Source organism: Acanthopagrus latus, chromosome 18, assembly GCF_904848185.1.
Source record: "Acanthopagrus latus isolate v.2019 chromosome 18, fAcaLat1.1, whole genome shotgun sequence".
In the NCBI taxonomy this organism is placed as follows: domain Eukaryota; kingdom Metazoa; phylum Chordata; class Actinopteri; order Spariformes; family Sparidae; genus Acanthopagrus; species Acanthopagrus latus.
The window spans coordinates 25,339,278-25,366,051 of NC_051056.1; the positions used below are offsets into that span (position 1 = coordinate 25,339,278).

Here is a 26,774-nt window from a genome sequence, read left to right on the forward strand (position 1 = left end):
ATTTTGAAGGCTGTTTGAAGTGTGTGTGTGTGTGTGTGTGTGTGTGTAGCTTTGTCATCTCTCAGCCCTGCAGAATAACAGTGATTTGGCTTCTGATGATTGAGGAATGCATCTGAGGGGAGCGCAGACTCATAGGCGATATGAGAGGAGACAGTGGAGGCTCAGTGAGGGAATAAGTGCTCAGTCATTGTGAACACTGCTTCATCTGTGTCCACCTGCTGTAGAAACACACACACTGACACACACACACACAGTCCAAGCATGACACAGCAGCGTGCCCCAGTCCTTCTTTTGCTGCAGTAATTTCTCTCCCTCCTCACACTGACGTTGTTTATAGCGGTTAAAGTCTCTCACAGAATGTGCAGCATAATAAAAACACAAAGAGCCAAACCATTTCACAAATTACGTTTGTTTATACCCGGAGCCTCTCTGGTTAATACATTATGAGACGTCTGATGTACGATTCAGTCTGTGAGTATTTGGATAGTTGTTTTAGCTTTGTTTGTGACATATGGGAGTTGAAATAAAACAATATTTATGGGGGTAAAGTGCTGTTCTGGTTCCAGACCTCTGAACAAATGCACACATCTTGTTTTAGTGAATTAAATGGGTAACATGGGAAATTTAGTTTCATTACTGAAGTTCCTTTAGCCTTGATTTTAGGATTTTTACGTCCATATTAAGTGAACAGAGCAGAGGATTATTGTCCTGCGGCACTTTATGTGCAATATAAGAACTGTGGAGAGAACGTATAACAAGACAAAGCGTCTACAGCCATGCGAGCAGCTCTGTCAGGATGTATTTGTGGTGCTTTGAGCCAGATGGCAGAAGATTGAGCATGCGCTCACAGCAACAATGTTTGTGTTTCCTGTGTGTCATATTTACCATGTTCAACATCAGTTACAGTGTCATTGCTCCTTGAAAGGATGAACTTGCACTGTGATGCTGTCATATTATTTAAATTTATCAAATAGACTTTAAATGACATTTATCACAGTTATTTCTGTGACAACACTTTATCCAACTAAAGTAGTTATTGTGACAGACCTGATGTGAACAGAAGTGTTAACAAATCGTCCCACAGTCAGACACTGCCGTCCATCGAGCCATGTTGCTAATGTTGGGAGGACTTTATATTAAAAGGTTCCTTCTCTACTCTGTAAATATATACAGTTACTTTTATACTTAGGCACATTTATTGGCAGAAGAAACTTTGGATACTTAAGTACATTTGATATCAAATAAACTTTCAAGACTTACTTTTTCACATACTCAACGAAATTCTTTTTTTTACATGATATTTTTACTTTTACTCAAAGATTATTTTGGGGTATTTTTTAAAGCCCTGTCTGCTTCACATCTCACATTTCTGCTTTAATGTTTACTGTATATTGTTGTGAAACTCCATCCACAGAGAGGAGTGGTTCGTCTGCTGCAGAGAGAAGTGTAAAGTGAGATCTTTACCTCTACAGTCAGTTTGACCCTGCCCCATTTTTTTTTTATCTCCAAATTATAGAAGAGGAAGTGATCACTATATTTAGACTGCAGGTTTACAGAAGCTGATGCACAAAGCTGTCTTTGACCAAAAGACTGCAGATGATAACGGTGTATTTTTAGTTTGATTCCCAAAAGTATTTCTTATCTAATAAACGTGGTTCAATTTACATATTTATACGCCGACCTTCTTCTCTTTTTCACAGATCGTTTCGATCACCACTGTCCGTGGGTCGGAAACTGCGTGGGAAAGAGGAACTACAGATACTTCTACCTGTTCACCATGTCCCTCTCCCTGCTCACCATCTACATCTTCACCTTCGACATCGTGCACGTGGTGATGCGTGAGTATCCAGTCAGTCATTCGTCCAATCAGAAGGGGCAGACAGGACACATGTACAGCTGAAGGAATGTTGCAACACAGGAAGGATGACCTGTACCAGAAGCTCACTGCCAACGTCTACTGTAGACTCATGCTCATGTGTGGAAACTGTGACCCAATTGAGACCAGGCTTTTCCCAGAGCGTGACATGACGCGCAACCGCAACTGACAGCTAAACATGATTCCTCTTTCATCCTAATCCTTCTGCTTCCTTGTTCTATCAAACAGAGGCAGCAGGACGACAGAACGACACAGGAAGCTGAAGTGTTTCTAGTCAGGATAATTAGCTCTGGGCTTGTTATCTTAGTGCTGCTGTATAATGTAAGAATTGTGCCTTTTCAGTAGAGGGAAAATGAATAACTTGACTTCTCTCTGTGATGTTTTGTTCACAGGTTCAGTGGATAAAGGCTTTCTGAACACTTTGAAGGAAACACCTGGAACATATCCTTTTAAGCTCGGACACAGTTTATACACCACAGAAACTGAAATACGAAGTGAAAAACAAACCAACTCCCCAACTATGACCGTAATAATATCTATGCGGTATAAAGGGGAAACATGACGGTCAAAGCAACAAACCCACATCAGTAAATCCAGCTGTTTATCTCTTGCATTTTGCACAGTAAAAGGCAAAAAAAAAACATCCTCCTGCCTTTGACCCCACATCAATTTAAAGGTTCCACTCTCTGACGGTCACTGGTTTTAATCATGTTACATAATGGTCTGCCATTGTGCTGTCACCTGCTGTCCGCTGTTTAATCAGTGACCACGTGTGAGGCAGAAAACATCTGTTGCTGTTTTCTTTGACTCTTGTTCACTGTGCTGGAGGTGCTGGTGTGCTTCTTCACCCTGTGGTCAGTGGTGGGACTGACCGGCTTCCACACCTACCTGATCTCTCTCAACCAGACCACCAATGAGGACGTAAGTGCATCTTACTGCATGTTCACGTGCATTTTGTCCATTCTGGCTGCACACGACTCCAGACTAATGCTGCTTTCATGTCTACAGTTTGTTTTATGGCGTCCGAATCGTGCTGTGAGGCACAGTGCTCTACTTTGCATCTAGTTTGTTTTAGGTTTCCTACCATCTGCAAGCAAATCAACCATGACTCATGGCCACACAGGCTTATGGGATTAACTCTGTCTTTGGTTAGTTTTCTGTGACATTACAATGAAAGTAATTAAGGTAGATGCATGTAAAAGGTTATAGGGTTGTGATAATGCATTTGAAGCCGTCTAGTAACTGTCAAAAACTCCAGGAGAAGAATGACTTGTGCACTATTGCTCGGAGAGAGACACCTTTTCAACATCTGGCTCGAAGAAACCCACCTAGATTTTTGCAAGTTTGGCCCTTGCAGCTCAATTTCATCATTTTATTTTTTTTTCGTCTTCGTGTATCTTTAAGCCTCTGCAACGCTTATTTTTCCACTCGATGGGGTTGAAATTTGTACTGAGCATCCAAAAAACCCTGAGGATAATTTTGCAAGACTTTCTTGGATGCTCAGTACAAATTTCAACCCAGTCCAATGAAAAATAAACAACTGGTGAGGCCCAGACTGCACACACAAAGAATTGCAAAAAAATGATTGAATTTAGCTCAGAGGGGCCAATCTTCCTTAGCTGAAAGAGTGTTTGGAGTGTAGCTATAGGACTTTGCAAGGAGTGATGAATTTAATAGAGGTTTTCACATCATTTTTTCAAGAAAATCCATTTCATGAAGTTGGAGTCAGTATGGGATGTATGGGACCCAGCACCAAAGAGCTTCTTTACTTTGTGTTGACTGATTGCTCTGTGATTAAACACACTGAGTGGTTAAGTGTAAATAAGGGAGAGATGTGACCCAAGGCACTTCTGGCACTGCTGATGCTCACCTGAGTTTCTACCATTATTTTTACCAAAACAAACCAAACCCCCGACAGAAAATGTCTCAGCCTTAATTGAGCTTAGGCATCTCGTAAAAGTACCATAAACATCACGTTGGAGACGTCCACTCTGATCTTTCACAGATGATACAGTTGTTTTGTCAGAAAATAACAGATTTGTTATGTGGATCAAAATGCTTCTCAGGAGTTTTGTTTGAAATGTGAAGCGAGGGAGAGGATTCAATGAACTGAACTGTTCGAGTTTAGATGAAGGGTGAGACGTGTGTTTAATGTTATTGTCAACGTTCGGCACACAAGGTAGACAAAGTATAGTTTGAAGACTACATCTGTACATGTTGTGATCAGGCAGCCTGGCGTCACATGACTGTAAAGATAAACATACATCACGGAGGTGTAAACTACAGAGCGGTTTCCTTGACAATCGCGCCGCTTCGTTCAGCCCTGAGGAACAGAGGGAGGGCTGGAAAACTGCAGCTTGTTAAACGAGACCATTATATCGTAAAGTAAAGCGAAGAAAAAAACAAATGAAATAAAAGCAAATGTAGAAAACGAGATCCCAACCGAAGCTACAAAGTCTGTTTTTGTAACTGTAGCTGAAACATCCAGCATGTCACAGCGTGTTGCGTCTTTGACTTCACTCGAGGCAAAAAAGAAATGACCGATCTCTCCGCCTGTATTTTAAATTTTAATATGACCTCTTTTTAAGTACAGCTGAGCCACACTGAGATCAAAAATCCCCTCCCCCAAAAAAAACGTGGCCGGCACAGCAGCAGCAGTTTTATTTTGCTCGGTGTGAGCCATATGACAAATTGGCTATTAAATGCTTTGAATGCTAAAAGCTGCAGTTGGACTCCTCAATGCTCACCAAGGCGACAGTCTAATGATCTAAAAATATGCATGAAAAGCTGCTATTCTTAATAAAACCAATGACAGAACGGAACAGGAGCTGAAATAGGAACAAAACAGACCAGCTGCTTTCAGACTCCCAACTCATCAGCCACATTTAGAAGAAGCTCATGAGGCTAAATGAGGGGAAAAAAAAAAGTATTGATTGCTTCTTTTCATTACCACCGAGTCATTTTACAGTCATCGCAGACACACACACACACACACACACGTTCAGGCTGATCTAAGGCAGATGATGAGCGATGGTGATGCAGGTGACTGAATCCACAGAGGGAGTAATTTATGTAGCGTCTGTGTATACTAGTGTTTACAGTGTGTATACTTTATTGGAGGCTTTGTTGGCCCAGATCGGACTGCAGAGGCTCTGACGGGAAGCAGAGAGCAGCAGCAGCAGCAGCGATGGAGGTGGTGGGAGGTTCTAGATGGCTGAAAGCAAGAAAGTGCACTCGTACTTTGTTGTAATGATTAATTTATAATTCCCCTTTTTCCTTCCTGTGGGAAAGCTGGCCTCATTTTTTTCATTTAATCAGTAATGAAGCTCTGCAACGTGCACCTTCAGTGTAATGTTGCTCAAGCAGGAGATGAAACAATGGCTGTCAGCCCGGCCGTTTCAATATCTGTGATTGGCCTAATAATAGATGCATCGATACCTGCAGGGGCCGGGCACGCTGCCAGAGATACTGCTGGGGGAGGGGAGGAGAGAGGAGGAGATAGAAATGGTGGAAGAAGGGCGAACAAGAGAAGGCACCTTGAATGTTGTAGCTGCTCTGGTCTCCCACAGGATGACACATGCTCTGTCAACTGTGTCTCCTATACACACACACACACGATTGCAGTACTGGAGTGCCTCAGTTGCAGACTGCTGACCTATATCGACTGCAGCTAAAACAAAACAAAGCTGATGTGTGTCAGTGCAAACTTTTATTAGTTTAAGTTATATACATCAGTCTATCAATATTCTTTGTCTTCCTCTGCATGTTTTTCAGGTCAATAAAAATACTGTCCAAACTTTATGTGGAGTTACAATTGCGCATAAATAATCCGACACTAATAGTATTAATTCATTCATTTGTAGTTGGAAAATATAACCTGTGTTAACCTCTAATGTGTTGTTGACTCTTAAAATCACGTGTCTCTGAATAAACATGTTGACATTTCTCCATCTCTTAATCTGAAAAACAAAACAAAAGAACAAAACCTGTAAAAACAAACTATAATTTCAGTCCTAACTGATTTTAATACAAAATTCTGATATTAATATACATTTGCAGATATACACGCATTTTTTGCAACGATCTATCAATTTTGGTTATCAAAAGATCTGTAACAGAAGATATTTTACAGTTTAGAAATAAACGTATCATCTAAAATGACACCAGTGCTCCAAAACACTAAACTGACTTGGACATTATTCATTAGAAATCATCTTAAGCATTTTTTTCTGCATTGTAATCTCCAAAAAAAGTCCTCATATCATATCGGGGCATACTGACATACTGTATCTGTGATAGGCCAGTATATCAGTCGGGCTGTAATTCCTTTCAAGTAGGTACAACTAACATAATATTGATTAATCTTGATTAATCTGTTAATTAAAGGCAGGTTATTGTATAGACCTATATATTAGATTATGTCATATGAAATGCTGAAAACACAAGATGTCGTCCTCAAATGTCGTTTTATCCACAACCCCAAAAATACTCAGTATACCGTCAAAGACGAGCAGAGAAAGTAGAATATATTCACATTTCAGAAGCTGGAGTAGAATCATTTAAATTATTACTTAAACCTATTTATTGGTTATCAAAATACGACTAATGGATTAATCAAGTAATTGGTGCAGCTTTACTTTTAAGATGCATTGACCGACTACATGCTGCTCACTGTTGCTCATTAAGCTCATTGAAGGCGCTCGGAGGCTTTTATTAACTGATTATGAAGGCTGCACAGTAGGAGGACGATGTTCAGAGAGACTGAAGTCAGAACATCAACATGAAACTTTGCGGGACAAAAGTGTCTCTCCCCGTCCCCGGTGGAAATGACATCCTTCAAATGGAGATCACAAAGTTTCCAAAGCTACCAGATCTGTCGGGCCGAGGCTTGTGGGAGTGCATTTTAAATAATGCATGAAAGACTACTAGAATATTTTTTGTTTGATGTATTTGTGCAGCTGTACGAATGTTGGTATGAGTATTTCAGTCAGTGTAAATCTCATATGACAATTACACAAGACAATACAGAATACATGAAGACACACAGTGAGGAATAAGATGTTTCCACCCCTGAAGAAAAACAAAAGAGGGAAACTGGATGTTTAGGAGTTAAAATGTGCCTCCTGTTAGCTCCTGAATAATGCATATCACAGAGTTTATGTACAGTACGGTGTGGAAGGACTTCGGTATTTGCTGGGGGATTCCTTTGTATGAATTTTCAGATTTTTCAATGAATTATTCAAGTGGTTGTAACATGTAGTTGCTGTGCTCGTTGGCACCCGTCGGCACACAGACTTCCCATTAAACCAGAAATCATTAAATCCCTGACAAGATCTTTTTTAGTAGGTCAAAGCCGAGCCTGTGGGAATAACATCTAAAAATGGAGCTCTGCTTTTGAATAAGGTATAAAGCGCAGGGAAAATGTTCCTGAAGGAGAGCAGCCAGAAAAGTCAGGATGTGTTTGGGATGTTGGTCGATGTGTTTTTTTTGGGAGGGAGGTTTTCTGCTCTAGTTATGAGTGTTGTGTTTCGTTTTGTTTTTGTACAGATTAAGGGATCCTGGTCAGGAAAGAACCGAGTCCAGAACCCGTACAGCCACAAGAACATCATCAAAAACTGCTGCGAGGTGCTCTGTGGACCGACGTACCCGAGGTAACTTCCTGCTGTTATCTTTGAGTTAAGACTTTTCAGATTTGTCAGAGATTAACGAGCCAGATGTGGCGACTGACTGACTGTCTCGTCTCGCCCTCCAGCGTCTTGGACAGAAGAGGACTGATGGAGGAGGACGCGTCTATTTCTGCAACTCCTGTTGCCCCCTCCTCCTCTTCCTCCACCACCACCAGCAGCAGCAGCAACCCAGTGCCACAAACCACGGTGAGCACACACACACACACACACACACACACACACACACACACACACACACACACACAGCGCCCTACTGAAGTGGATCCAGGCTGCAGAATAGTGAATCGAGAGCCGACATAAAACAGAGTCCAAACCAATTACAGAGAGTGTTGGAGAGAAGAAAGGAGTCGTGAGCGTTAAGTGGAGAGCACTGTTTCTCCCTGATAAGCTGTTCTGCTACACGTGGAGCCATTTTGTGTCTCTTTGTGCTCACACACATTGTTTATCCATTTAAAACAGCCCAACCGTTTATTTTCTGCTAATACCCGGATCGTGAGCCAGGTTTGTGCTCTGCATCGTACTTAAAAATACAAAAATTCGAGCTGCAACTAACGATTATTGACGTTGACAATTAATACACAATCTGTATACATAGAATATAATGTGTTAAATTAAATGCAGTCATTTCCAAACTTTACAATAACGCAGCCCACTTCGAAACTGGAAAACTTTTAACTACAACTCTGATCAACACACGAGAGTAAGATGAAGTGTTTCCTGCGGGATTTTTCATTTCATAAACGACAACAATAATTCTAATGTGCAGGTTGGCCTCAGGCAATACAGTGCACATTAACAATTCATCCACATACACACAGCAATTAGTAACCTTGCATCACTTTCAACACATGCAGTGACAGTTCCTCTTCACTGAGGCGATACCAGGTGCGTTTCAGTGTCGTGTTAACGTCCGTGCACCAGTCAAGTAACTTTTGCCCTTCAGTTCAAATTCAACTTCAACAAAACACCGGATAAAAAAACAGGTCAGATAAATGAAGAATAACATTCATTTGACTCCTTTGTTTAATTTGTTCTGATTAGATATTTACATTTTATGGTCAGTGTAAACATAGTAATGAAATTGAATCTTCAAAACGTTTAATTTATTTATTATGAATGACGTCTTCACAGCCTGTCGCTGCTCTGATGTGTTTTCTTAACACAATAACGTTTCTTATTATCATGAAGTTTTTTTTTTTCATATAAATAATAAAGTTCTGTCTGCATCTTCTACAGACTACATTAACTTTGTTCTATTTTAGTGTCCGTTTAGAAGAATATAAGCTGTTAATGAATCTTTTTATCTGAAAAACACGCTGAAGAAGTGAAAGTCTATTTCCAGCAGTGTGTGTGAAGGTGTTACTTTCAGTCCTTGTCACAGGTGTGTAGATGTTAACCTCCAAACCCACAAAAGATCTCACAAGAGCTGCTATTGATTAGGCCTGCAAGTAATGATTATTTTCATTGTTGTTCAAACACACAATCTCTTTCTGTGCGAGTGAGAAAATGGTGAAAAAAGGCGATAATTTCAAGATCATGTCCTCAAATGTCTTGTAAGGAGGAAAGAAAACAGAAAATAGTCACGTCTAATAAGTGTGAATCTTTGCGTTTGACATTTTTTTGACGTTCAGTTGAAGCCACAGCTGAATTATTTCTGTGATGCTTTGCTGCAGCTCAGTCTGTCCTCAGTGGCTCTCACTGCATCTACGTCTTTTTTAGCATGCTGTCCTCTGCCTGCAGAAAACCACGGCCCCGCTCATCCCCAACGAGCACACACCTGACGACGCCAAGCCGAGCATCGCTGCCTCAGCAGAGAAGAGCCCCTCCCCTAAAGAGGAGCACCCTCCTGCAAAGGTCCCGCCTCTGGCTTCACCCGAGACCGATGTAGAAACATCCATCGCCAAGGACAAGACCCATTAGCTGCATGAGGGGGTCGGCTCGTGTCGTAGCCACTCCCACAACAACTCTGCCTGGTCAGGAACTGAAATATTAACGGTCGACGTCTGATTACTGTGCAGGTGACTCAGTTCTTCTCCTGCCCTACATTCCACCAGAAGAGCGGAGTTTCTGCGGCAGCTCCTCCTCTCCCCTCCTCTCCTCTCCTCTCCGGTAGCTGCAGAGCTGTTTGATTGACACTTACTCCTGCAGGACGGGGAGAGATTTAATGGAAAGTCAGCAGCTTCCTCCCACTTCTGAACACTGCATGGAAAAGACGAGCTGCAGAGACTAAACCCTCTCCGAGACTTCCCCGCAGGTCACCTGTGGGCCGTTCTGATCGTCAGTACTACATTTTGTTCTCCATTTAAAACTGCATCAAGACATTTATTGTGAGAAGCCAGTTGAAATATACTCCTTGCAAGTGTCTGGCAAAGACGGTCCTACTTCTGGACGTGTATAAACCTTCATACATACAGTCAGTTTTCTCTTGTGTGCACATTACATGCCCTATGCAAACCGAGAGGAGGCTGTACGAGCATCTTTTTATCGAGTGTGGACAGAATGGTTACAGCTGTGAGTACACATGATGTCCAGGCAGGGGGAGGACATGCAAATCCTCAGCTGAGAGATCCTGAAGGCTCCTTCCAGACCAAGTCGAAATCTACCTTGTATTCTGATATTGCTGCATTCAGTACTGTTGTTCAATACGTGCATCTTCTTTTTTTTTTTTTTTTTTTTTTTTTAAAGTGATCTGATCCAGACCAACGCCTGTCCTTCCATTTTTATATAATCAAGGATGTAGTGTGACGTTGGTGCTCGAAAATAGACATTTCTGTAACGCACAGTAACCAGGAGACGCTTTGCCAGAGTCCCAGTGTGTGTGTGTGTGTGTGTGTGTGTGTGCGTGCCTGCCTCTGTGTGTGTGTGTGTGTGAGAGAAAAGGCCTGACTTCTGATGATAGCAGACACTCGTAGTAACAGTGCCTTATCACAACAGTCGCTCCATCAAACGCAGCCGACAGAGAAGCCCGTCAGATCTGTTCCAACCACCGCTGCAGTGTTAACCAGTGAGAAACACTGACGAGTCCCAGTGGTTCCCAACCTGACGTCTGAAATCAAGCTAAAGAGTCGTGAGGTGATTAAAGGACCAGCCTGACATTTTGGGAAACAGCTCATCAGGTGTCTTTCAGACACGTCTGTGTGGTAAATATGAAGCTGCAGCCAGGAAATAGTTAGCTTAGCTTAGCATAAAGACTGGAAACAGAGGGGAAAGTTAGCCTTCTGACAAAATCAGCCTGCCAGTACCATAAAACTAACTTATTAATGTTTTATCTTATTCGATATACAAAAATGAAGCGTTTGGTGACACATAGAAACCATCGTTGATAAATTTGTAAATTTAGTGTTCATAGTTATATCACTATTAACATTTAAATGCTTTATAATCAATTTATCAAGCAATTATTGTTGAGTTGCAACTGATGCTCATAAAACTTTATTGCTTAATAGTTCATAGAGCATTTAACTGTAACAGTAAATTAACTATCAATTTGAGTTTAATTAACTATAAATTAGGGACGTCGCAACATCAAGATATTTACAATAATTAAAAATACTGATATTGTGTAAATAATACACTCGTTAATATCTTACTGCTCTAAAAGAGAGAAAACACAAAGTAAACAAAGTTAAAGGTTGAGTTGATTTCTGGAAGTTTCACCCCAAAGTTTCCTGAGCTTTAGAGATGTTTGAAGAAGTCGGGTTGGTCTCAGTCCTGTCTCCTGTTAAACCAGCCGACCACAGATTCAGTTTTTAGCTTCATATCTAACGTCTCGTCTAATTCTCAGCAAGAAGTCAAAAGAAGACAAAATGTCCAAAAATTGTTTTAAATGCACGAGAAAGTAGAAAAACACACATTTCTTATAAATTGTATGAAATACTGCGAAGATATTATTACAAAAATCTAATCTGAGAGGGAAACTAAAGACCACAGCTGGTAGATGTTTGTGTCTGGAGGAGTTGGGAACCACTGAACCGACCTCGTGAGGCGGGAACGAAGCGAAGCCATCGTTGAACTGTAAATAGTCTTCAGCAGGTGAGGACGTCCTGAAACCCTCTCAGCTGATCGGCGTGGGGGGAACGACCGCAGCAACTTTTACGTTTTCTTGGCTTCTTGTTTTTCTAAGAATAAGAGCGGCCAGTGTTAATTATGCTTCCCGTGAGCTTGAGCACCTCCTCCTGCGAATCACACCACAGCTGATCTTCCTCTGACCTCCTGCCTCCTCCCCCTATAACAAAACAGCTCCAATATTTAACTCCTCTTCTTCCTCTTCCTCCTCCTCTTCTTCTTCGCTGTGACAGTTTTTTCTCCAGCACGCCCGAGGCCGCTGCAAATGCAGCTGGCTCGTTATCGCAGAGATGCAGAGAGAAAAAGACGCTTGAACCTTTGTGTTTTTTTTGTTTGTTTTTTTTCAACACATCTGTGTGTTTCAGACGGAGCACGGAGAGTTTATTTAGTTTTGGTCACAGATCGCTCGAGGGGACGGCGTCTACACAAAGAGAAACATGAGAGAGAGCAAAAGCTTATTCTCAGTATATAAATGATGTTAGCTGATAGCGAGAGTTTGTAATAGTGATTGTGTTTGTATGCAAGACAGAGTTAGTGTTCGTGAAATATACTCGTGTAGAAACAATTCTAGTGTGTCAACAGCGTTGTGGCAGACTCTGAAATCTGACAGAGACTCGAGATTTTCTCCTTTTAAGTCCAAACATGTTTTTTTTTTTTGCAAACGCCGGGTGGAAAATTAGTTTTAGGATGCCGGGATTGTTTTCTTTGTACCTTGGAGCAGTTTGAAGCTCAGGACTGATACGAGACACTTAGAGATGATAAAAGATAAACTGAAATCTATTTAATTGATTCATCTTTGGATGATTTTCGTAATTAAATCATGTTTTGTTTGGTTTGTTTGTCAAACAGTGCAAAACTCCAAAATAATCACTTTAGAATCAGGAAATATTTTAGATATGAAAAGATGGAATTAGCAAATATTTGACATGTTTGACAATCGACTGAAAGCTTCAACTCCAGATGAACTTTTATCCGTGTTTGCTTTTCGCTACACTCTGATAAGAAAAGAGGAGATAACTGCACACTGAGCTACATTATCATTTCTGTGAAGTAAAAAAAGAAAAAAGTAAAACTGCAAAATTATTTGTTGAAGCACGAAATGAAGACAAATGAACTTTCTTTGTGGAAAGTGTTTGAAGACAGTTTGGTGTATTTTCGCTGTCACCGAGAAGCCAGAATGTACGTGACTGATATTCGATAAATGAAGGGACGATTGTGTTGAAGTAACAGATTTTAAAAAGGGGACGTGTTGGATTTTTAATTTGAAGGTTTGCAGACAAGCCGAGCTCTTGTGTGTGCGATCCCGTGACGTGGTCAGATCTGAATGCTCTGATCAATCTATTGCATTATGTATACAGATACAGTAATATACCATTGATGGAACTCTTTATTTATGTTCACTTTGTTTAGTATCAACACTGTGACTCAATGTATTTCATTCAATTTACTTCACTTCTTTTTACATGATCAATGTGTCGGTAAATAAACAATATTGTCTTATTATTACTTTGACTTTTAAAAAGAGATTTTCTTTCACTGAGGCTCTGCGCTCGATGTGTCTGCTGTCATTAAATATTTAACAGACGACTTGTTCTGTATAAAAAGGTACATTTGTGCCCAGAGGTCATCTTCCAAAACAATCAAATTATATCAAACAGCTTTCTGCAGGATGTAATTCAGGGAGGGAGGTAACGGTTTTTACAAGAGAGTAAAAAAGTGAGATTCATGCCTTTTTTTTGATGGTGAAGCAGGTCAACGTGCCGTGTAAATACTTTGAAAGTATCAAAACTCTCAATCCAGAGAAATCTGTCAACAGCCCATTTCCGAAATTGTGGCTTTTAAACCGAACCTCTGCTGTCTCATGCCTGTGTGAGCCGACCAATCAGAGCAGACGGGGCTTTTCTGGAGGCGGGTCTTAAAGAGACAGGAGCTGAAACATCACTCAGGCAGAGGGGAAGTAAAGTGTTGCAGCACAGGACAGTCTGAGAAAACCAACGTGTTTCATGACATTAAGCATGTAAACGTTTTCTAATAGACGCCTACAAAAGTCTGAACCTGAAACTGAGCTCAGTGTGGGACTGTTAAATGTTGCTCCTGTTTAGCCAAACTACTTCGTTCCAGCCTGAAATATCTCATCAATGACTGGTCGGATCTGTTGCCTCTTTCAGGATAAACTGTGATTACTTTGTTTCTCTTCACTTTTCGTATAGCGGCACCATCATATCAAAACCTTATTTTGGTTTATGAACATGCACCTGCAAAACTAACTCCACTGTAATTTGTCTTTGGTGCTGATTAGTAAATGTTAGCATGCTGATTAGCTAAATCAAAATGGTGAACATGGTAAACATACTTCTGGAAGGAACTATTAAAATGGATCTCGACTTAAAAAGTGACTCTTCACCCCAAAAATCAAAATACACATTTTTCTTCTCATCATCCAGATGTTTAAGAGCTCGCTGCAGAGTTTTAGTCTTTTTTCCAGAAATCACGTCCGAGTTACTAAAGATAATCCACAGACTTTGTTGTGAGCAGCTTCATGTAGGAACTATTTTCTCTCCCGCATCAACGTGCAGAAGAAAACATCTACTCAGAGATGATAAGCTAACTAAGGTAGCTCATGTTAGAGCTCAAGAGAGATGACCGACATTAATGTTTACATCTCCAACACTACAGGCAAGAGGAAAAATATCTTACTTTTATTTATGCAGGAATCACAGATTTATGATTTATTCAATTAGTTTGTGTTTTCATCAACTTGCTGAAGATGAAGAATTTAAAATAATAAGTTACATCAACGACGTCTGACTGAATGATGTTTTATTTAAAACTATTTACAGCACTGTCAACTTCCTCTTCATGATAATGTGACATAAATCAGTGTGATGTACCTCCTAACACAGGAAAAAAAGTAAAACTACTGAAAAAAAAAAGTTACATTTGAATTCAAGTTACATGAAAAAGATCCCAAAGTATTTTACATTCATATTTGTATCAGAGTGCAGGACATTAAACAGTTCTGACTGGACGAAGAGAAAGAAGAAAGCTTCATTACATCACGGAAAGAAACGACAGCAAACATGATTCATATGTTACAAGCGAAGCTGCTGCTTCAGAGGAAAGTGAAGAACAGCAGTATTTGTACCCGACACCGTGTCACCAGTCCACTCTTTAAACCACCATCACTGTCCTGCAGTTTGAGTATTTTTCCCACCTCCTCTCAAGATCCTTCGTCCACCGTCAGCTCCTGCAGCTGCTCCTGCACAGCTTCCAGCTGTTCTGTTTGCTTCTCCTCCTCCACCACCTCCTCCTCCTGCTGCTCCTCCTCCTCCTCCTGCTGCTGCTGCTGCTGTTCCTGTTTCACGGCCACCTGGTTCGTCTGCTCCTCCGGCGCGATGTCTTCCTCCGTCTTTGCCTCCTCGCGACCGCTCTCCAGATTCTCAGAGCTCTCAAAACAGCCAGAGTCCCTCGGCTCTTTGGCCTTCTCCTCAGATCTGTCCTCCTCCTCCTCCGGCTCGGACTCGTCTTCAGCTACACCCGGGAGGAAGAAGATTATAGTTAAATACAGAAAAACCCAATACAATCCCCCCCGTTATTAATCCTGAACTCTGAGAGGTTCTTTCATCTTCTTCAGCTTCAGAGAGAAACTTCAGGGACAGCTTAAAAAACAGAATCGATCAAAAAACTTTTTATTTTGTGTTTGTGTTGCTCAAGTAAAGTCTCGTAGAAAAGGCAGCCAGAGTGGGAGGCTGCAATTAAGGCTTTCAGTGTAGCTAAAATGAAAAAATACACATCTAATAAAAACAAACCGGAGGGCTCCAACTTTCCAACAATCGGGGGAGATGTTGATAAACTTTTTCTTGATCCCAGTATTAATCTCAATAATGCAGATATATAGTGATATGACAGGAAATAAATGTGTACAGTACAGAGAGCTAATGGAAGTCTATAAAGTGTGTATCTGTGGTTCCTGTTGTTGTGATGTGTAATGATTTGTCAGGAGAAAGATTTTGTACGAGCGACTGATCCTGACTGCAAACCGCGAGTGTAACGCTGTGAAACTGAGCCATAAAATGTACCTAATTATGCAGCTGAGGCAGAAAATTTGATGGCAGCATTAAATATTCCCCAAAGACATGTTTTTCACATTCACACTGTCTGAGCCTGACGTCTGAGTGGCAGCCGCAGAGCCTTTATTGGGACATTTTTCTCAGATTTCTTATTTTCTTCTTGCTCTCATCAGGACAGATTACTGCAGCTGATCGGTGTGTGAACTCACAGTCCCTCAGCAGGTCCGAGGCGTTCAGGATCTTGGAGCGCTGCTCTGGGTCGGTGATGTTCAACTCGTTGAGGTGAGACTCCTTCAGTCCTGCGAAGTCCTCCAGGCTCTGGAAACCGTGCATGGAGAGCAGCGAACTCAGCTCCTGAAACACAGAAGGACAAACACACCGACTGTTAGATGGAAACACGATCGTGATGTAAACACAGACTGTGTTTTTCAGAGTTTGTCTTACATGAAGGCCGATGCTGTCCAGCACCTCCTCCAGGGTTTTGGGTTTGGATTTGTCCCGGCGGGTCTTGCTGTCGCGGTGTCTCCTCCTGATGGGGGGGCTCTCGTCAGGCAGCAGGTTGACGTAGATGAACTTGAAGGAGCCCACTTTGTTGTTGAGCTTCCCGGTCCAGGTCCCCACAGGGGGCTTCTCAATGATGTAGATGATGTCACCTTTCTGTAAGAGAGACGATGCATCAGTGCTGGGATAATGATATCATGATGATGTCATCAAAGAATGAACAAAAGAACGACTATCACAGCAAAAGTCTGTTTATTTTATACGTCTAAGTTCCTCTGAGCTGACTGCTCGATGAACAAACATCCCTCAGATGACTCGAAATGATCTCCGAGCTGAAGACGTTTCCGTCCCCTTTAACAGATTTTCTCCTTGTTCTTGATCTTATAATTTGCAGTGCAGTGACACAATCCTGTCTGAGATCACGGTACTCTGTCAGTAATGGGTCATGTAGTTTAAACCCTGCCTTACAGAATAATAATCAAAGCGTCCCGTCTTGTTTCACTCGGTTAACAAGCTCCCCGGAGGACGACTTGACGAGACGGCAGAGGAGGCCGAGGGCCACAGACGATCCCCCGCGAGACTCACTTGCAGTTTGAGCGACTCCACGTCGTAGGGGCTGGGAGTGAAGTCGGTGTGGACGAGAGCTCGGCCGCAGAAAGGTCCGCTGTAGGAGTTCTCCTCCAGTCTCATGCTGTCTCTCTGGCAGTACCCGCTGTCCAGACTCTGTCTGTCGCTGCCTGGAGAGCACGAGGAAGACGAAGGGTCAGATTCATCCTGAGCCTTCAGACATTTACGGTTTTCACACACTGAAATGTCCACGTCTGACAGGATCGAGAGTTGATGGGACATTCTGAGGCTTAAATATGTAGATTTACTCTACAAGGACTCTACAGGTCTACACTTACTGCCGGAGAGCTGGCGGGTGATGGGGCTGGGCGTGGTGTCCTCTGAGCCGGTGGAGCACACGGACGTCCTCTGTCCTGCACTCAGATCTGGAAGCCAATCAGCTGAGACCGGCGACAGCTCCTCGCCGCTCTCACCCTGCAGACAGACGACGACAGCATAGGTCAGAGGTCAGTTTACCTTCAGCTACCTCCGTTAATGATGCTGTACTGAAACTGAAGTTCACAGGAATGATGCAGCTTCCTCAAGAAGTTATTATGATTAAAAATAATAGTGAAGACAAATTTAATGTAGAGCCCTGAAACTGGAAGTTAGTAGGAAACTATAACTGTAACAATACTACAATCATTCCCTCCGAAATAAGTACCAGTACAATTTACACTTAATGAAAGTTTTTGACCAGGAAACACAGTTCACAGATTTGTCCACTAGATGGAGACAAACTCAATCTTTTTGTAACAACAGCAGCTCTTGTCTGGATCACAGATGCTCTACTGTTAACTTGTGTGTCATAGATGATATTTTAAACCCTGTATCGATTGTTATTGCTTCACTTCTGTGATCTTCACACGTGAGTCGGGTCAGTGTGAGTGTAAACAGGATTTACCCCCTCTTCAGCCAGAGCCTTCTGCACCATCTTGGATGTTTTGCGGGTCATGGTGCGTGAGATGACGTTGCGCCATTTCTTTCCCAGTTTGCTGCCACTTTTCACCGCTTCCTCTGCTGTTACACCCTCAGCCACCTAAGATAGAAAATAAGAAGTCATCAGGTACTTACCTTAGTAATTTGTTATTCAAATGAAGTGACGTTTGAGTGTGCTGAGCCACAGAGTTCCACAGACTCTCAGTGGTTCACAGTGGCATCGACGCAAGAAATAATTTCTCACAATCTAGAAAACCAGCAAACTTTGCGGTGATGGGGTTTGCATGCACTCTTCTGCTGAAACCCACAAAGTCACACACACACACACACACACACACACACACACACACACACACACACACACACACACACACCTGCGCTGTGATGTGGCCAGGTGCTCCACAGTTTCAGAGAGCGTTACAAAACATAACTCAGTCTGCAGCCTGACTCTGTGCGGCTGTGGGCTCAGTAATAAAAGCTAATGATGTTTTCAGTATTTTTATGAGGCTCTTCATTATAACAAATGTGCTGTTAGAGACTCTGCGCTGCTCGAGTCCACTCTCATTTGCAGAGGAAAAATAAATTACAAGTGCCGTGAAGCGCTGTTAGATTTAGAGGAAATAGAGAAATTAATTCTGGAGGACAGTCGAGGCTGTTAGACTTTTAAAAACATCATTCTGTGGTCACTACAAACGGGCAGAGAGTGGTTTATTTCATGAACTTCAAACAATAAAGTGAATCAGAGTTTATAACAGCAGTTTTCTTGTTTGGCTACATTTACAAAGATTTTATAGAATATTGTGACCATAGCTTCTCTTTCTGCTGCGTTTAGACTTCCACAGGTATCACACAATTAAATTTGATGTTTTAAAAAACTTTTCAAGTTAATCTCAATCCAAGTTTAAGACTTTTTTACTGATCTTTTTCTTATTCAAGCATTGCATGCAAGTTTAAAGGTAAGTAATACATTTGTGGTCTTGTGCAAAGACTTTTAGGTTTTATGCAGGAATGTGGTTGTCAGAGTGAGACTCAGATTCATCTAAAGTAAAAAGCCAGAGTACCAAGTTCAGTGGTAGGTTTAAAACTGTCTAACAATAGAAATGTGGACTTTCATGCTGAATTTATTTTGGCAAAAGAAATGTTCAGACCCCACAAGCTAAAATGTGAGTCTGTTTAAGACTTTTAAGGCCTCATTTATAAAAACTGATGCAGAAAGAGAAAAGGTGAGTCGGACTGGTCAAGTAAAAATAGAAATCAGAGACTTTCCAGCTAACTAGTCAAAGAAGGCAGTCCATAATTCAAAACTCCTGCTGGGAACTTTGATTATTATGTTGAATTCTGAGACCACTGCTGAAAAAAAGTGGAAATGTTTCCACCATCAAAACCACCAAACATAATGTCAAAAATAACATTTTCTCAAGAAAAAATCTCCTCCTGCTTCTCTTTCACTGACTAATGTACTCAGGCTCTTCCAGCCTGCACGAGATCCTGGTGGCAGACGTTCAGAAACATGAAATATAAATAGTTCAGCTTCTGGTTTATGGTCTCGTTTGTTTATGTGGGTCATGTAGACGCAAATTGGGGCTGTTTCATAACCTGTTAAAAACTCCTTGTTGTAGCTTTGACTTTAATCAGTGCCTGAGATCTTTTGTTCTGACCGCCTTCCTACAACATCAAGTTCCATTAATAGTTAACTGGACAGTCACAGCTTTTAAATCTAATTTAAGTCATTTTCAGACTTTTTAAGGATCTGCAGAAGCCGTGTTTCCTGATGAAGCACCACAGGAAAGACAGATACGTGTTCAGCTACAGTGTGAACAGTTGAGTCTAGAGTAAAATCCCTAAATCCTCTGGAGGGGGGTGGGGGGGCTGTCAGACTCCTGTTCAAACACTTGTCTGACACAGAGGCTCTCTGCTTGACTGGCTCACACTGGAGGACATCCTGTCTGCTTGCTGCTGTCATCGCAGCGCCGTGCAACGCTTCTCCTTCTTACTTCCTCTCTTCTTCTGCACTTCTACACTCAACTTGTCCTCCAACTTCCACTCACGGTACAGAGTATCTTAACGGGAAGTCGTTCTGTGAATTTTAAAAAGTGTGAACATCTGCCCACACGTGCAGCAGCATATTAAATCAGGAAGCTCAAACGGTGCACTTCTGTAACAGCAGAAACTGATAACAGCTCGGGCTCTTCTGGAGGCCGCGTGTCATTCAGAGGCTGTTTGAAATGCTCGGACGAGGAACAACGTGCTTTAAGTTCCTAAATGGCAGTTCCTACAGATATTTTATCACAAACGGTTTATCAAAGATCTGCTTCTACTTTTTGAAATAGTGACACATGTCTGATGAGATGCATGTTTGAGAGGAACAAGTCCAACTTACATTCTCGTCCAAGGTAAACTCCTTGTCCGCCACAACAGGAGAGGTCGGCTTGTGCTTCATAAAATCCTTGAAGCTGCTGGACCTCTGCAGGGTGAGCTGTAAACACAGGGAATAATATTTATTTTGATTTACCATAATGAGACAAAAACATGGCAAGACCAAGAGCAAACAGGTCAGTGGGATGTAAACATGCCAGTCTGTTTGTCTGGTGGTTTTTATGCAACACTGATAACCCACAACATGTTTTTATCTCTTCCGGAGACGTGGACACAATGAGTGTGCAGACGATCTGTCAGGAAAAACAACTGCAGACATTCGTCCTCAGTCATCTAAGATAAAAGTTGTGAATCTGGGTCATTAAATGTTTGCATGTTGCAGGTGCTGCCACGGCTGCTTCTGAAACAGGTTATAAATGTAGTTCAGCAGTTCAGCAGGAAACACAAAGGAAACGATGTGTGATAATTAATGACAGTCTGTAATAAACAGTTTGTATTAATAGACTGACTTTTTAACTCGCTACAGACACATCAGATCAAGAGAATCAAAAAGTTTAAAGTTGACGACAACATCGCTTTAACTCAGCATCAGTCAGCAGATCCATGTTTCAGTCTTAACTTGAAGGAGACAAAAAAATTAATTTGCTGTTAAATTCTCTGTTCTGATTATAAAGTCTGCTACAGCTCTGAGACCAATGGTCAGTTAATCAATAACCAATTAATGGTGCAATATTCAATAACTGCTAACAGCTGCTAACTGTAGCTTCTGTTAGCTAGTTAGCTCAGTTAGCCTTGCAGCTAGCGGTCCAGACTGGCATCTCAGAGTAGAGTTGTGATGAAGAACAACTCTGCAACACAACACAGACGTCCCTCACATAACATCAAAACTATTTCTTCTTCACCTTCTGCTGACAATTTTAATTCTTAATGTTTTAATCTAAACAGAAAAACACTTCGCACGTCTATTTCATCAGACAGTAGCGTAGGAGAGGGGCGAAAGATTAGAAGTTGTAAACAAACTCCCGCACACTGTCTAACTTGAAATAACACATTTATTGTCAAAGTTTCAGTTCTAGACATTCATGAGGCAAAAACATGAAGTTCGAGAACTGAAACGTTGCTAATAAATGCATTTGAGAAATTTAGACAGTGTGTGGGAGTTTGTGATTTACAAAACCTGGAAAATAACTATGATGATTAATCAGTAACTGCTAACAATCAATCTGTTTGTTCTGTCATAACTAACAAAGACAAGTGACAAACTTTTGAGATATTTGCTTGAAGAAATTGATCAGTGCACTGACAGTGTAGTTGGCGACTGACTGATTAATCTAATCAAGTCGGTTAATCCTGCAGCTCAACTTGCAGATGCTTAAAATTAGAACATTTTAACCAAAAAAAAACCCCCCAAACTTGTGACGTGTTGCACCATTTTCACATCTTCAGAGTTTTCTCTATCTCTGATGGAAATTCTTTGTCTAACTTTCCATACAGCCACATGTTGCTGTGCAGTCTAATCGCAGCTCATCCTTCTCAAGTCTTTGTTGAAACCACAGGAAATGGGCAAAGCTTGAGCAACTGCTGGCAGCCAATCGTTGCAGACATCCAGTCAGTGCTGGATGGCTTCTGTCTGCGTCGACCCTGAAGATTTAAACCACCAGCGCAGTCGAGGGAACAAATGATTTTTGTCATCATGAGGCTATTAAGAGTTTTGCTGGTAAATGTCTGTTTCTGCTGCCGCAGTTCTCGCCACAAAGCTCTCCAATAAATCAATCCTCCATTACGGCTGATCATCACAGCGCACTGACTCGTGTCGCGGAACAATGATGTTCTCCAGACGACGACAGTGATTATGAGCTGCGAGCTGATTGCCGAGAACAAAGACAATGAGATGTGTAACAACGAGGCGTGAATTACACCACAGGAGACATGGATGGAAAATAAAGGGCACTGGTGTTGAGGCGTGGGAGGCTCGCTCTCATGGTGGCACCCACAAAGCCCGCGATGACTCAAGCTACATCTGCAGCAATGATTCACCCTGACAGAATAGAGGAACTCTAAAAGTGCAAAGGCCAAAGTGAAGTTAGACAAGACTCTTAAAGAGTGTTTTAAACATAGAGTTTTAAGTTTAGCGTGTTTCTGGGTTTGTTCAGCGTCACCACAGATGTTTGCACTAACTTGAGCAGACATCCTGTTTGAGAAGATGTGCACACAAAGACAGCTGTTCGAAAAGTTGAGGCGCAAATGTCCACCACCTTCACAATCATTTAGTCTAGAATATTTACGCTTACAAAATCTCAATTCGAGAACATTAACTTTGAACCTTCCAAAACACACCAACAACCTCAGCTCACCTTCTTCTTCTGCACCTGCTCCTTCTCCGAGGCATTGGAAGGCCTTCGCCTCAACATCTTCCTCTTCGCTGGTCCTGAGATCTCTCCGGACTAAAAGCCGTGTGAGCGCGACACCGGTTCTAAAACAGCGAGGGTTCCTGTCACTGCGCTGTCACTGCTGAAGATGTCAGATAAAAACACACACACACACACGCAGACAGAGGAAGGTAGAGCTGCACTCTCAACTGCAATCGAATGAGATGCAGAGGCAGAGAGGAAGTCACGTGGCCACACAGAAACCGAAGAGGCAAACCCTGTTTTTGGTGCTCGGTTTACGCGCTGCCTGCTGGGTTCGGTACATGACTTTCTCAGGCTTGCGTGCTACAAGCTCCCTGTGGTTCTAAAGTGAAAGGACACTAACAAAACAGTTCATAAAAGTGTCATCACAACTCAGTTTTGACATACTACAGATGAGAAAGGCTGAGAAAACTTGAAAAGAAAGTTTTTCTTTCTGTAATTCTTGTTTATAACAGGATTTTTTTTTAATGTTGTGTTTAAATAATGTGTTCAAACTTCGGCTCTTCATATTTTTCGTGTCACTGATCATCAACGAGGGGCAGTTTTTTTAAAGTATGTCATCTCTCTCTGTAGCGAGTAGCAAGAACACATCCTGCAGCAGCTGGATTACAACATTTTTACTCCTACAGACGTCAATTTTCAACTTCAGTAGGATTTGGCAACAAAGACCTTTATCATGCAACACAGCAGCTCTGGAGGACAAAACAATGTCATTAGAGTTTTCAGCTATCATTTTCAAATGAGCACATATTCATCACTGCAGTGTGGAAGTGAAAGAAACCTAATGATGACATATTTAGAAACTCAGTCTCAGCTCTGCAGCTGCAACAGACGCCTGTTACAGAGACAGTCTAGTGCATCTAACTAAAGGATATTTATACATAACGTTGTTAGAAGACTAAGAAAAAATAAACTGCAAGACCAGACACAGGCTGACACTGTTAAGAAACACATGTAAAACAGACGGTCAAGACAAAAACAACTTGAGTGAGTCACAGAGATGTGCGTGCTGATGATTGTACAATCAGCCTGCAGGACAACGCAAACACTGGCAGTAAGGGAAGTAGAATGTAAGTCAAGTTTAGCTTGTTATTTTGGTGGAGCACAAAACCACATGATACAAGAGGATGCCCTATTTTAGCTTCCTGTCAGCCGACTACAGGTTGGCAGCAGACTTGCATATCATCCGCAGATCTAACACAGACAAAAACAATAAGAAACAGCTGAACCATATTCTGATTACAACTGAGATCGAAGTGTTGGGATCCTTTATGAAAGTAAAAGTAGCAAGAGCACCCAATAAAATGCCCAATTACAAGTAAAAGTAAAGCATTAGGTGGATAGGTAAATAGGTAAATGTATCAGACAAATATACATACAAATATCAAAGGTTTAAGTACTCATCATGCTGAAAGGTCCATATTCTGTTACTACACTTCACATTTCTCACCTAAAACATTTTCAGTGTAATTTAGCGTACTTTTTAGTGTACTTTTGGTGTAATACCGTTTGTTACCAGACGGCCCCCTTCCTGTTTCCTGTATGAAAATGGACTCTGGACCATCAAACTTACAGTCTGTCATCTGTCAGGGTGGCTGACGTACTGCGAGGGTGGGTGGGGGACATCTTTTCAGCGGTGAAACACTTCCAAGTACAGTTCAGTTTTTGACCACTACTTTTGCTGTGGAGCAACTGATTCACGTCAAGGCAACTGCTTCATCGTTCATAAGCAACAAGGTGCAGCGATGTGCCAACAAAGGAGGAGAAGATGACGACTAGCTAGCAAACACAAAAGTAAAACAAATAAATTACCAAAAATTGTAGACACAAATCCTGTTTGTTTACAAGACAACTCCAAAGGGCAATCTTTAAGTAAATTCACTTGGTTACTTTCCACCACTGCTAGGAGGGCACTAACCACCAGAGATGACCACATGCTCAGATGTTGAAATCTAACAGTAAACACAGAACCACAAGTGACCTTTCTCAACACAGAACAATGATCTCATCCTTCATGTTCCTCTTTAACACCATGTGCATGTGGATGATCTGCCTGTTTTTAAGAGCTGCTCAGCTATCTGAATGTTTCAGCATGTCTGCGATGCACGAGTTTGCTGGGCTCATGCAGACTGCAGGGTGTGGTGTGATGGCAACGCATTCACACCTCCAAAAAGTGCTGACAGATAGGCCGCCAAGCAAACAGCTGTCTGTTGGCCTGACGCTAGCTGTTTGATGTGGTCTTTGTGAAACTATTTTACAAAAAGTCCGGAGGCAAAGAGAGCCAGTGGCTTTAGGAGAATTTAGGCCTCCTCTAACGGCCATCCATTAGTGCAAGAAAGCTAACTTTGACGACACGCAGGTACAGCAAATATCAAGCTAATACTGCCAACTGGCTAATTTAACTTAATGGAGAGCAGAAGTCACCCCTTGTCCAGTCGACCCCATGGGATCTTACTCCAGAGAAACTTTTTATGATGGTGATCTTTTTTTTTTTTTTTTTTAACCCCGCATGAATTCTGCCATGAACTACACCTTTGTTAATTCAAAGGGTAATTTTTCATCTTGAGAAAGTTGCAATTTGTTATAGAAACCAATGACACTATACACAGCCACCAGTTGAGTTAGTGACTTTGTCTTGTTGAACGGTCACCAAAACCCCTACTTAAACCTTGTGGAAGCTGGTGCTACATATTAGCAGCTCACAGAACTGACCAGCTCTTCTTTCACATAACTGCAGTCGTCAATATGAAGATTTATTATCATTTTCATCTATTTTAGTAGCTTAAATTCATTCTGAAATAATGGTGTCCTCCATTGCAAGTCGGAAGGTGCATGACTTCAGGTCTCTGAACAACGTAATAAGTAACTCATCAGATTATATTATATGTTTTCTACATGCTGTCTGTCAATTACTGTCACTCAATAATAACTTTAACTCTTAGGATCTTATGTGTAAAGGTCATAGTCATAACTCATTAATAAGAGATGGTGCTAACAATAAATTAGCTGTAAAAAGGTCATATTAATTGGTATTTTCATGTGATTTGCATTTACATTGTCATCAATGCCAACTGTCAGGTGGACCAAGAGGTTGCTGTTTGGCTAACATTAATGTTAGCACTGCTCTACAGGAGCACCTAGCTAACTATCGGTGAAGTTAAATGGATTAGTGTCTCTCAAATATTGTCAAATGAGATGTTAGTGCTTCATAGAGAATTAAAGTTAGTGCTACCACAGCTTTAAAACCATTCGTATCTCTAAAAAGTCAAGAATAAGTAGCCCTATTAGTGTCTCGCTAACGTTAGCTCTTAGCTAGCGTCATAAGCTAACTGACTGAAGAACATTAACATTGACCTCAACTCACCGCTCTTCATTCAGCCTCAAGCGTCAGACGAAGATGAAGTTGTTGGATTTGGATCCAGGATCTTTGAGCCGCATGTTTTACTTATGACTCCCAGTTCATGAGGTGACAGAGCGCAGTCTGAGCCAAACACGATACTGCGGGAATTAATTTAGTCTGTTTGCCGATGAGGACACCAAACGCACCTGTCCCTCCCTCCCGACACTGGCTGCTTTCAGACTGATTCAAGTGCAGGAAGCTTTGTCGGAAAAATGAAGAGTTGATTCGTTGCACCGTTTTTTCATAACATAATTTTTGAACTTTGAACTTTTTGAGCATTTTGCTAGCTGAAAGATATAATATTAAAAACTGGTGATGTTTGAAATCAAATCAGATATGTATGTGCAAAGTAACTGTTGCTGTCACATTGTTGTAGTTAAGTTAAATATTTCCCTCTGACATGAATTAGTACGAAAAAGTCCCCTTAAGTTGTATTCAGGTGCAGTTATTAAAGATGTTCCGTAGTTTATTGTCGTAATGAACTCTAAAACCCAGAAATCAGTCAGCATTATTCATAGATTTACATAGAACTATATAACTGGCACAAAGATGGCGCCCAAGTTAACGGCCGATTGTTCCGCATTTGAACATGCGCAGTAGAGTTTCCTCCGACTGGCCCCGCCCAAAAGCCTTCACATTTTGATGATGTCACAGATTTATAAAACCTCTTTTCTCAGCTTATTTAAATGTTTTACAAATATAAAACCTCCATGGATCAACAAGTAATCATAAAGAGACTCATAATCGATGTTTTGGTTTTTTTTTTCTTGCAGTTCTAATCGTCCTGTCAGCAGTTTTACAGATGTTTCTTGGGCTAGAAAGGAATTTTTCACTGCAGATTGG

The 26,774-nt window shown here is 41.4% G+C and overlaps 2 protein-coding genes across 10 annotated transcripts in view; one reads left to right on the forward strand and one right to left on the reverse strand.

Moving 5' to 3' along the window:
• Positions 1-13,134, forward strand: part of zdhhc9 (zinc finger DHHC-type palmitoyltransferase 9) — a 35,230-nt gene extending 22,096 nt beyond the window's left edge. For 5 of the 6 annotated variants that reach the window (XM_037078015.1, XM_037078016.1, XM_037078013.1 and 2 more), the window contains 6 exons: positions 1,701-1,838; positions 2,269-2,317; positions 2,695-2,797; positions 7,424-7,527; positions 7,629-7,749; positions 9,283-13,134. In XM_037078015.1, coding sequence (XP_036933910.1) covers positions 1,701-1,838; positions 2,269-2,317; positions 2,695-2,797; positions 7,424-7,527; positions 7,629-7,749; positions 9,283-9,483 — 716 coding nt within the window. In that variant the 3' untranslated portion in view covers positions 9,484-13,134. The remainder of the gene's footprint in view (positions 1-1,700; positions 1,839-2,268; positions 2,318-2,694; positions 2,798-7,423; positions 7,528-7,628; positions 7,750-9,282) is intronic. The other variant, XM_037078017.1, reaches the window with a different exon arrangement.
• Positions 13,135-14,431: 1,297 nt separating this feature from the next.
• On the reverse strand, positions 14,432-26,501 carry sash3 (SAM and SH3 domain containing 3). 4 transcript variants are annotated; one of them, XM_037078008.1, is made up of 10 exons: positions 25,896-26,500; positions 24,105-24,310; positions 22,475-22,631; positions 20,125-20,220; positions 17,710-17,844; positions 17,105-17,240; positions 16,785-16,936; positions 16,143-16,355; positions 15,908-16,052; positions 14,432-15,159 (listed from the first exon to the last, which is right to left on the reverse strand). In XM_037078008.1, the coding sequence occupies exons 3-10, from the start codon at positions 22,529-22,531 to the stop codon at positions 14,849-14,851; spliced, it is 1,245 nt and encodes a 414-aa protein (XP_036933903.1). In that variant the 5' UTR covers positions 22,532-22,631; positions 24,105-24,310; positions 25,896-26,500; the 3' UTR covers positions 14,432-14,848. The 4 variants fall into 4 exon arrangements, with proteins under 4 accessions (XP_036933903.1, XP_036933902.1, XP_036933901.1 ...); XM_037078007.1 differs by lacking the exon at positions 24,105-24,310 and having other exon boundaries at positions 22,475-22,593; XM_037078006.1 differs by lacking the exon at positions 24,105-24,310.
• Positions 26,502-26,774: the final 273 nt, after the last annotated feature.